The sequence below is a fragment of the Corylus avellana genome, chromosome 5 (assembly GCF_965113065.1).
Source record: "Corylus avellana chromosome 5, dhCorAvel1.hap1.2, whole genome shotgun sequence".
NCBI lineage: Eukaryota > Viridiplantae > Streptophyta > Magnoliopsida > Fagales > Betulaceae > Corylus > Corylus avellana.
This window is the reverse complement of record NC_142494.1, coordinates 438,971-450,094: the sequence shown is the minus strand read 5'-3', so window position 1 is coordinate 450,094 and position 11,124 is coordinate 438,971. Positions and strand designations below refer to the sequence as shown.

Below are 11,124 nucleotides of genomic sequence, written 5' to 3'. Positions count from 1 at the left end.
TGTTGGGTCTGTGAGTGACAGGTGGAATTGTTGCTCTTAGAGAAACCAAACCCTCCATTTTTTTTTTTCTTGTTTGTTGAATTTCAGATTGGTGAAAACCCTAACGGCTGATTTTGAAGAGAAAGTGTGCGTTATAATAGGAGAAATATAGAGATAGGTGGTGAGTCTGAGATAGATGTACAGAATAGCTCTTGGTTGTGTTTTATCCCAATCTTCCATATTAGGAGTAACTAATTATTAGTTGATTCTCTTTATTAACTAACTAATTAATAGTTGATTCTCTTTATTTGATATGGTTAGGTGAAACATTGAATGCATCAGATTCATTCAATTCTTTTTACTTTAATCTGGGCCGTTATTGGATGCAATAGTAATACTGCTGATTTGGCCTTTTGATGGTATATTTTAACTAAGAAATTGGCGACTATTTGTTTCAGTAATATCACAATCATGCATTAAAAAAAAAAAAAAATGCAATCCCTTTGCTTCATATGTTAAGGTGACTAAATTGTGATATTGGTGGAGTGGACTCAATTAAAATCTGGAAAACCCAAATGTGGATTAATTGCATTTGTCTGATTCCTGATTGTATATGGCCAAAAGGGGATGCATCTTCTTGACATATTTCATTTCTGCTCTTGTAGAAAAGGGGCAAATTTGTTATCTCTCTCCCTCAGCTCTCTCCATTATGTATGCACCTACCCACTTAAACCAGAGAAGTTAAATATTCAAAAAGAAGAAGAAAAGTATAACTTCTATCATGCCAAATGAAATAGAATAAATAGGAGGTTTCTTTTAGCAGCACATATGAATAATATAACATCATATTAATTCAAACATGGCGAAAAATCTGTCTCCTTGGCTTGCTGGAAGTCCCAAGCTCTTGCTTAAGGTCACATAAGATGATAAGAAGCCCACCAGATATGATTTGATCCGAAGCTCATATTCATATGGCCTAGTAATATTCATCTGAACACCCAAGGACAGATTTTGCATTCAGAAATACTCTCAATTGAATAGCTTCCTCAACCCATCAAAGAGATTCAGAGCTCTCAATTCACCACTCCTTATATCTCTCAACCTCCTCCTCAGTATCTGGAAATATAAGCACAATCAAATAAAAAAACTCAGATACCTGTTATACCAATTTTTATTTACTAGGGTACTCTTTTTAAGTTTGATGGCTGAAAATGTAGTTTATGAAGAAAAATCAATTGACAAAAGGTGAAGGGGGTTTTCACTTACATATTGAGCACGGAATAGAATTCTCCGCTCACTAGTACACAAGTCTACTGCTAACTGTTTCAGAAACAGTCTTCGGTTGAGTTGCTTTGGAGATGTCACATCCAAATCCATTGATCCACTTGCCTGATAAGGATAATGTATTAGGGCTGATATTATAGGGAATCATAAAACTTTCTGGCAACCATGTCAAAGTTTTTTAAAAAATATTCCCTCACCTGCAAGAATTTGTTGTATTTTGATATGCTAGATTCACAACTGTCCAATATGAATTGCAGAGCTTCTTCCTCTATTTCAGGGTACCTTAAATCCTTCTTGGTGGTAGTTTTATTTGATGCTGCAGCAGCCATCTGAAATAAAGATGTTTGAGACAGGCTATACAATATTGAAACAATTTATTCATAATTCAGAAGGCTAAACTGTCAAACCTCTTCAAACTGTCTGCTCATACTTGGAGGGCTGACTGCTAAATAAGCATACGCCATTAACTCCACTGGCCAACCAGTGATTTGTATAGGAAAACACTGAGATCTGCCATATAAATGTATGCCATGGTACTTAATAACCTTTTCTTTTATTTATTGAAGTAAGAAGAATAACATAACATAGAAGAAGGAAGCACAATTTATGTAATCAACATAATTAAAAGGTTACCAATAGTTACCTCAACATTTCAAAATATTTATATTGTTATGGACATAACAAACGCTTAAGAGTACAAGAAAGAAAGAAAGAAAGAAAATAAGAGAGAGAGAGAGAGACTGGAGATGACTCGATTGATCTATGAGGTACTTACGCTGAAAATTCATACTTCCTCAGAGCTTCCAACTTCTCCTTATAACACTTGTCATATTTCTTAAGTGACACTGACAACTCAACTGAATCACTTGGGTTGGTACCCTCTTTCGGCACAAATCCATACGACAGCAATAGCTCTCCATTAGACTTCTTACCATATGAAATGAAAACCTACAGAAAGTGGTAGTAGAAATCAAGCATTGATGATTCTAATTTAAATGGGATGTTACCCACTACTATTGGTCTCAAAGTTTCTGATAAGTAACTTACACCTGGATCCAATGGGTGTTGAATGCACAACCTCTCCCTCCATCCCGTTCTCAGGGGGGAGGAGGGTGGAAGGGAGAAGAGTAAGTGCCAGTTAATAGCGCTCGCTGGCATAGTATTGGACTAAATGGTTGATAATATATAAGATGATGAAGCAAATCACAAATAACACTGAAGTTGGTCTAGGTGGACAAAATTCCCTAAGAGAGAATACATTTGGCTTTGTAGCAGGTAACATATCGCAGTTATTTTCAATGAAGAAAAACTAATATGACCCCTACGCTTATTTTTTTCCTTTTTTGTATCAATCAAGTGTCTCAGAATCAATCAAGTTATCATGTCACAAAAAAATAAAAAGAATAAAATATCCCCAAAATTCCTAAACTTTTCACCAAGTTATTAAAACCCAAAATAATTGCAAGTATTCTTTTAAGTCACCCTTATATATATAATCATTTCTAGAAAATACTTGAACTATAAACACATTAGAATTTTTTGTTTATGGTCCTAGCAGCTCCCCCCTATGTGATGATTTGTCAATAATGTACTTAAATTTTGTTTACCTGCTCACCTGGCTGATATGGCCGGTCTGTTGTAAAGACTACTCCCTGTGATGACTTATCATAATCCAAAAATGTTTCCACCTAGAGAAGTCAATAACAGGTGTACCTACTTAGATTTTGAATTGTCCAGGTTATTTCTAATGACATTGTCGTATAAAAAATCTAGTCAACATACCTCACAACTGTGATTCAGCATATCTGCCCATGGAACCAAGGCCACCCTTCCATCCATTGAGGGTAACCGAACCTGTGATTTGAGAATAATGAAGTCTAAGTTATTCATTCTTACAAACACATATGCCTTTTAAAATCCATGAGGATCATCAAATATATAGCTTTAATCTACACGATGTTTATTTATCAAGTACAGAATAAAGATGTTAGATATACTTAAAAGGGTTTTTAGGCAACACTTGCAAAAAATTTAAATATTTTCTTAGTGACATTTGAAATATACCTTCTTTTCCTTAACACCTATTCAGTTTGAGGATTTTGGACGAGTCACTTGTTAGCCTTGGTAGTTTAGTACTCAAGTAATAATCAAGGTCAAGGGTTCAGGCATCGATAGAGATACAAGAAAGGGGGAAAAGGGAAGAAAAAAAAATTGATAGGCTTTAATACATAATTTCACTTCTTTTCTAAAGAAACCGTACTGGTCATGACTTCATACTACATTACAAATCTGTCAACTATACTGCTATGAAGAGCAACATCATTTTTGGCAGGTGTCCAAACACCTTATCATAGTTTGACTCCTTTTCTGTGGATGGCAAGCAATTCAATGATATTGCCAACTAAATTTACTTACCAAGCGTGAGAAAAGAATGCCAAATGACCATTTGAAGGTTTCAATATTGAATACCTGCAAACCATTCATAGTGCAAAGTCAAAAATTGTACATGATGCAAAGTCAAATACAGCATGTGATTATTGTAACAATAAATATGTGCATATAACGAGTTCCAGATGCAACTTGTAGTTATGAATGTTCATATCTTCTATGCCCAACTCAGCATCAAAGACAATTATAATCAAATCCTGGATTGAATTATGAGTAGATTAAGGAACCAAAAGAGTTGTAAGAACGCCAAGACAGCTAAAAGTGAAAAGAGGAATAAGTTTTCCCACATACAAAGTAGTCACCCAGGTCACTGAAATACACCATCCTATTCTACACAAAGTACAACAGTTGAGAAAATATGAAATAAATACCTCTTCAGGGAATAAATGAGGATACTTGGAAAATATCCTGAGCCTTAAGTCATTGTAACTACACAAGAAATGGGAATAAGTTCTAAATTTAGTAAAGTGAAAAATCATGTATTCAGCAAAATATAAGCACAAAAATCAGGATATATGTCAACAAAGGTACAAGAAATTATAAGCCAAGTTTTAAAGTAAGACAACATAGCAAAAGCATCATACGTTCCAATGACATCCATGACCCTCTCAATTGCCCGCTCTCTAATCTGTGATGCTTCCAGATATCGATCTAGTTCTTCACGTGTCCTGAAATAATACAGAGAAGCTGTAGGGGAAAAAACTGAGAGTAGACCCTTTCCATATTAGAAAAAGACTCTTAAGACTCCACCATTAGAACCAGTAATTAGGAATAAGAACTTACCAGTACAGTAGTGAATAGGGCTGCCGAGGTAAGGCTGAAATATAACTCCTCCATCTTGAAGATTCCAAAAAACTTGCTTCACTAATCAGGTAAGTTGCAAGTAGTGGCCAATCTGGTACAGAATTCTGTTTTAACACTTCACCAGCCTCCACACAGGTCCACTCCTAGTATCCCCAAAGACACATATGCATAGGCGAGAATAAGTATTGCAGGTACTGAGGTACACATACTTATTATGAAAGCTAAATCGAGTAATCAATTATTCAGTGAAGAAAAGATAAAATAAAGTCTCATAGAAACACAGTAACTCAGATGTGCAGACTCGAAAATGCATGAAAAGACAGTTGAAAAACTTACTACACAGTTTGGCATTCCAAAAAATCAATACAGTGGACAACAAATTAGCCAAGTCAAACGCTGCAATCTGCAGTGGCAAAGAAAATTTAGTATTTTGTTTTTCGTCTTGTTTTACTTGGTGGATTTATTTTTGAGTTGTTTTGTCTTTGGCTTTCATCTTTTGTGCATTGCGATTGTGTTTTGGGATTAAACTCGGGATTCTTTCTTTCGGTGATCAATGAATTCTATCCACCCCAACTTTTAAAGGTCGATTGGAGCCTTAAAAATAAGAACTTTTTCATAACCTTGTATGAAGTGTACATTTCGACTAATCAGACAAATGTAGCAAGCACTAATGTTGATGCATACATGTTCCAAAACCATAAACATTCTGCAAGAATTTGTTTCATCTGACTTACGACAATATGCATCAAAATCAAGCTTATACAACCCAGATAATGTTACAGAAAAACACTTGAACAAATTTCTCAGAAACTTTCTCAAGAAAATCTTACTGAGTCTGCAGTGATGACCAGTGGAGGAGGCACAAAAAGCAACTTCTCGCCCTTCCTGATATTCTTCGAAGCAACAAGTCCTCTTTCTCCCACCTCCACTCTTTCTATGGCCATTTTCTGGTCTGGGAGGCCCGACTCAGACAACCATTTCTGCAAAGCTGACGCGTTTTCCAAGGAATCGATATCACAACCCCAGGGGACATTCTGGGACACTGCGGCTTTGGTGGTGTCATTTGTGAAAACTGAGCAATGAATTGGGCGCTTATGAAAGATTGCCGAGTGAGAGTGAGAGTGTGGGATGGTTTTGTGGAGTGAACAGAAACTTGGTATGAATGAGGCGTGAAAGAGTCTTGAAGCCTCAGCCATGGCTATGCTTAGAGAGAGAGAGAGAGGTGCCTAGGTGCCTTATCTCTTGTCTGCTAAGTTGTGGCCGGATTATGGTCGTTGTGGCAGTTGTAGAACGCTTGGCTACTTTTTAGTCTTGAGTCTGATAAACGACGTCGTATTTATGGTTTATATGTCGCTTAAAAGCTTCAAACCCGTCTGTTAAGGGTATCTTTCTTTCTGAAATCCTCTAATCCTCAACATGTTTGTTAATGCCAACATTATCTCCTGCAACTTCTCTACCTTCCCATCGCTTACTCTCAATCTTAAAGACCCAGAACTCAAAACTTCTCTGCAAAGCCACAACCTTAAACCCAGAATCCCATTTCTCAAAGAAACCTCAAAGTTTTCAGCTTTTCTTAAACCCCAGAATCATAGAAGCTCAATCTTAGCATTTCAGAGGAAGGGACTTGCTCAAATTTGTCATTTTTCCTTAACAAGGCAGAAGTCAGAAGACCCAGTTGTGGAAGAAAGAGATCCTTTGGAAGGTGGGGTTGGTGGAAATGGTAGAAATGGCGGAAATGGTGGAAATGGTGGAGAGGGAAGGGACTGGACAACCTCAATTTTGCTCTTGGTCTTGTGGGGAGCACTCTTGTATTATGTTTTCAATCTCAGTCCAAACCAGACCCCGGTACTTTAGGATCATTATTTTATTCATATTAATATAGTGCTCTGTTTTTCTTTTTTTTCTTTTTTTGTTTTATTTGATGGGTTTTACCGGTGCATTCTGGTTGCGAATTGGTAAGGTAATCTGTTTGCCTTGTTGAAATATTTTCATTGCTTATAAAGCCAAAGGTTTCATTGATTTAGATTTTAGATTTATGGTACTGGTTTAGGTCTCGGACTTGGTTTTGACGGCAGTTTTTCAAAAGCTGATTTTGGTTATTTTGATTAATTATGTGTAAAAAGCTAATGCTCATACGTAACAAGCGTATTTCATCGTTTCTTCTCTTAGATAAAGACCAAGAAATAGAGCTTAAAGAGAAGGGGGTGTTTTTTAGGGGGGCAAAGGCCAAGTTCAAAATTTGGCATTAGTAATCTCCCTATTTGGATGTATCAATCTTTGAACAAGCTTATTCAAAACAACCCGTTTCTGTATGTATATGTATTCTTGTCATCTTCATCTTGTTCTATCATTTCAATTCTTAACATGTTGTCTTTTTAACTCTTTCCAGTCGAGGGACATGTATTTCTTGAAAAAACTCCTGAATTTGAAGGGAGATGATGGTTTCAGGATGAATGGTGTGCTTGTGTCTCTGTGGTACATAATGGGCTTGTGGCCTTTGGTGTATAGCATGCTGCTGCTCCCAACAGGTAGAAGGTATATTTCTTTCCTTTAGCTTAGTTAATCAATGATCCTGTGTATCCTTTCTCGTGCACAACTTTTTTCTTGTGTGTTAATGGAAAGTCTTTCAGAATAGGCCAATATGTAGGCCGACTATACGGTAATAGAAGTATCATGTCGAGTCCTTTCTCCCTGAAAGTCTCTTGTTATGATGCATCTGATGACACATGCAAGCTACTTCTTAGGTGGACTGAATGCTAGCATCTGTGACATGTCCATCTAGCTACACTCAAAATTTCTCAACTATTAGTGTTTTGGTGCTGATTAAATTTGATCTTTTTTTCCTTGGTATCCACAGCTCAAAAAGCAAAGTTCCAGTCTGGCCATTCCTAATAAGCTCAAAAAGAAAAGTTCCGGTCTGGCCATTCCTAATACTTTCATTCTTCGGTGGTGCATATGCTCTTCTTCCCTATTTTGTACTTTGGACACCGCCACCACCTCCTGTTGAAGAAACTGAAATCAAAAGATGGCCTCTGAATTTTCTGGAATCAAAATTAACTGCCGCGGTAAGAAATTAACTTCCAAAAGCTCCAAACTATTTCTCTTGATAAAATATGTGAGTTCATTTATAAACTGTTTTTGTGAGTGGAAATATTTTGAAACTAGCTAATACTTCAGACACTAAAAAGATGTATAGCAGAAGCTTGACAATGCACATGATGCCTAAAAAACACAGACCTATTATCTACAACTACAAGATGAAATAAAAATTTTAAACACACAATAGAAAGAAAAAAAACAGATGGTGAACAAAATATGTTATCAGTATCTGTATTATTTGATTGAAGATTGCCTGCAGATATTGACCTCCAAATCTTTCTCTGGGAAAAGGGCATGTCTAGAAAATTCTTTTGTTTTTCATTTTTTCATTTTCTCTTTCAGAATATAAGATGGGTAATAACCACTGGCTCTTGTGGTCTAGTGGTGGAATGGGGTAAGCCAAGGGTAACGGTAGTCACAAATTATTCTTTATTTTATTTTTAAGTACGAATATTGTACTTCTGTGTAGCATGTCTAGATCATTCCTGCTTTATGAAGTGTTGCCCTTGTATTGAGAACAGCAGTAGAAGTATTCACCGAGAGAGAGAGAGAGAGAGAGAGAGAGAAAAGAAGTTGGAATAATTGCAATTACATTAGTTTCTTTGTTTTATATGGAATTACAAGTTAACTTTGTTACACATCAGATATCACTTGCTGCAGGACTAGGTATAATTGTTTATGCAGGTTTAGCTAACTGGGATGACTGGAAGGAATTTTACCAGTACTTCAGAGAAAGCAAATTTGTAAGTGTTGTGAACCATTGCTGTATATATGTCAGACATTTCAGTAGTTCGTTAGAATTAAATGGACAGCAAACACTATGCAGCCATTTTTATAATAGGATACCAACTCATGTTGAAGATGAGTTACAACCTCTTTTTCTGTGATGATGAATCAGCATAAACTTTTGAGCCTTCAGTAGCAGTCTTTTTAATTTTGAATCATAAAAGTTTTCCCCATTGATAATATTAATGAAATATACATTCAATGTAGTAGGCAAATTTTAGACTAGAACTTATCTCTCTTCTTTCATTTTATTTTCTTCATTGGTAATTTCGTATGGTTTAGTCTTGATATTTACAATCTTAGAAACCCTACAAAAACTTAGAAGCAGCCTTTGAACTTGATGCTGCAGATCCATGTCACATGCCTTGATTTCACTCTGTTATCTGCATTTGCTCCATTTTGGGTTTACAACGATATGACTGCCAGGAAATGGTGAGGTGTTGGGGAACTCTTGAATGGTTCTGTCTCATTTAAAGCTTTAAATTCCTATTTTAGGAGAGTTTATGTAGCATAACATTGAGGTGTTTATCACAGGTTTGACAAAGGCTCTTGGCTTCTTCCCCTATCACTGGTGCCATTCTTAGGTCCTGCTTTGTACCTTGTCCTAAGGCCGTCACTATCAACAATGCCCGTTACAGTCGGCCACACAACATCCGAGCCTAAATGATGTTCATATTTCTTGCACTGATGTCGTTTGTGTGGTGATTTTATCACTGTATGCTGAAAGAAGAATAGCCAGCCTAAGATGGATGAAATAAACTTGATAGGGAAAAGTTTTGAAATGCCATTAATTGCTGTGTACTCGACTGTTCAGTCCCTGCTGCTAGATGACGAGTTATTTTCCCTATGCAGACTGCTGGATGTGCTTATGAAAGGAGAAAGAATGGTTGTCAGAAATTAGTTCACCTCTTCATGGTGAAATTCACCTGAAATTATAGTTTCAACTCTTTTCCTATGTATTTTGCATCAAGTAATACATGATTGGTTTCATGAGCAAGATAATTCCCTGTTACTTTGTTTTAGACATTGTAACGTTAATGTAGAAGAAGGCATGCTCCATAATTAGAGGCTTCTAGGATGTTACAACATTTTGGTAGATGTATTAGATTGAATAATTTTGGACTAATTCTATAACTTCAATGAAGTTAACTAGAACATTTTATTTTACCCACTTTATTTATTTATACACAGATGAGCTGTACAGTCCAAAATTAATGTACTCCCAAAAAATAAACAAAATAAAAGATAAAATATCTCAAAGTTTTGAACTACGTACTTTTTGGACGACCACAACATAATATAAAAGTAGGCAGGCAATGTTGAGGTAGCTGGTTAAAAGTCTTTCAGAGGACCAGTTGTAAAATATCTCAAAAGTTATCGGACGGTGAGGACAAAGGGCAAACGGCAAACGACTTGACTTGAAGTAAACGAAATGGACTTAGAAGATTAGCAGCAGTTTTTCTTTGATTTTCTTAGGACACAACTATTTTTTGCTTTCTTATGAAAATATATTTCACAATAGCTTCGTTCACCTTTTCTTATATCATTAAAATATGATTTCTTTACAAAATACAAATTCTCTACCTAGCCTTGCTTTTTTCACAAAATTCTAACACAATCTCCAATTAAAAACAAAAAGATGAAAGATGAGAGAAGAAAGAAAAATGTTTATATTAAAATAAAGTATAGGGAACCACTTTTGGTTCTCTATATATTGGGAAACACTATAGTAACGCTTGAGGGTTAATTAAATGTAAGAAATCTTACGTAAATAGGTTTTTTTGTTTTTTTGTTTATTTGTTTTTTATTTTTTAATTTTCCCTAAACATAAGGAAGTGAATGACATATAGGGCATCTACTGCTAGTGTTCGTGGTCTGATGACTCTAGTCCACTGAGCTTGTAAGCTTGCGAATGCCAAACTTTCATATTAATTTACTTCAAATTAATTCAAAGAATATCTGGAAACCAAAGGCATTTTTCTAATTTACCGTGTACGAAAGATGTGTTGAAGAATAAGTCACCATTTGAAGTCTTGGTGAATAAAGAAAGAAGCTAATTAATCCATATTAACAACCTTTGGTCTCCTACCTCCACTTTACACTAATGACAAGTTAATGTTACTTTAGATCAAAGAAATTAATGCATCTTCTTTTCTTGGGTTATAGTTCAAATCATTCTTTAAAGTATACAAATTATCAAATCCCTGCCTATGGATTAAGGAACACCTTTATCAAAGAAATTCCTCTGTTCCCCTCATTTAAATGTTTAGAAGTTATCAAACGCAATAATTAACAAAAAAGAACAGAATCTCATTTTTTTTTTTTTTTTTTTTTTTTGGTTTAGAAGTCATCTTTTCACTTCCTCTTGAGATAAGATTTGGGTTGTTTGAATATATTGATCCGTGTAGTTTACGAAGAGAAGACTTGGAGGAATTAGAAAGATAAGCATATGACAAGTAGTTTATTGGTGGTCAGACAAAAGTGGGTGGTCAGATCAAATGCCAGTCAATGTAGGGCATCGCAGATTTTGTATCTTTTTAATTATAATGGACTTCGGGGAGATGCTCTGGTCCCCCACACTTGAAGTCAAACACGTATGGTGCTTTCATATGAAGTGCAAAAGACTATAAATAAATTAGAGCTCTCCCTATGAGCTTCACCACCAAGCATATCTATCTAAGAGTACGTACGTAGTACAACATAGTGGGGGGTTTCTCGCTTTCT

The 11,124-nt window shown here is 35.7% G+C and overlaps 2 protein-coding genes across 3 annotated transcripts; one reads left to right on the top strand and one right to left on the bottom strand.

The window, feature by feature from the left end:
- Nucleotides 1–739: 739 nt before the first annotated feature.
- LOC132180926 (Rubisco methyltransferase family protein) lies at nucleotides 740–5,777 on the bottom strand. Its single transcript, XM_059593923.2, has 12 exons — nucleotides 5,346–5,777; nucleotides 4,495–4,658; nucleotides 4,296–4,379; nucleotides 4,083–4,140; nucleotides 3,679–3,732; nucleotides 3,046–3,117; nucleotides 2,871–2,951; nucleotides 2,039–2,211; nucleotides 1,671–1,773; nucleotides 1,461–1,592; nucleotides 1,246–1,368; nucleotides 740–1,095 (listed from the first exon to the last, which is right to left on the bottom strand). The coding sequence occupies exons 1-12, from the start codon at nucleotides 5,709–5,711 to the stop codon at nucleotides 1,009–1,011; spliced, it is 1,497 nt and encodes a 498-aa protein (XP_059449906.1). The 5' UTR covers nucleotides 5,712–5,777; the 3' UTR covers nucleotides 740–1,008.
- Nucleotides 5,778–5,901: 124 nt separating this feature from the next.
- On the top strand, nucleotides 5,902–9,567 carry LOC132181264 (uncharacterized). 2 transcript variants are annotated; one of them, XM_059594398.2, is made up of 6 exons: nucleotides 5,902–6,360; nucleotides 6,905–7,050; nucleotides 7,373–7,580; nucleotides 8,259–8,357; nucleotides 8,750–8,832; nucleotides 8,935–9,567. In XM_059594398.2, exons 1-6 carry the CDS (start codon nucleotides 5,932–5,934, stop codon nucleotides 9,065–9,067), a joined length of 1,098 nt encoding a protein of 365 aa, XP_059450381.2. In that variant the 5' UTR covers nucleotides 5,902–5,931; the 3' UTR covers nucleotides 9,068–9,567. The 2 variants fall into 2 exon arrangements, with proteins under 2 accessions (XP_059450381.2, XP_059450383.2); XM_059594400.2 differs by lacking the exon at nucleotides 8,750–8,832 and having other exon boundaries at nucleotides 8,935–9,025.
- Nucleotides 9,568–11,124: the final 1,557 nt, after the last annotated feature.

Excerpts from the sequence above, each read along its gene's own strand:
- LOC132180926 (XM_059593923.2), bottom strand. The coding sequence starts at position 5,711 with ATGGCTGAGGCTTCAAGACTCTTTCACGCCTCATTCATACCAAGTTTC. Across the intron at positions 4,380-4,494 it reads CCCTATTCACTACTGTACTG|GACACGTGAAGAACTAGATC; the intron begins GTAAGTTCTTAT and ends GTATTATTTCAG. Across the intron at positions 1,096-1,245 it reads TTCTATTCCGTGCTCAATAT|ATACTGAGGAGGAGGTTGAG; the intron begins GTAAGTGAAAAC and ends TTATATTTCCAG.
- LOC132181264 (XM_059594398.2), top strand. The coding sequence starts at position 5,932 with ATGTTTGTTAATGCCAACATTATCTCCTGCAACTTCTCTACCTTCCCA. Across the intron at positions 7,051-7,372 it reads CTGCTCCCAACAGGTAGAAG|CTCAAAAAGCAAAGTTCCAG; the intron begins GTATATTTCTTT and ends TGGTATCCACAG. Across the intron at positions 8,833-8,934 it reads GATATGACTGCCAGGAAATG|GTTTGACAAAGGCTCTTGGC; the intron begins GTGAGGTGTTGG and ends TGTTTATCACAG.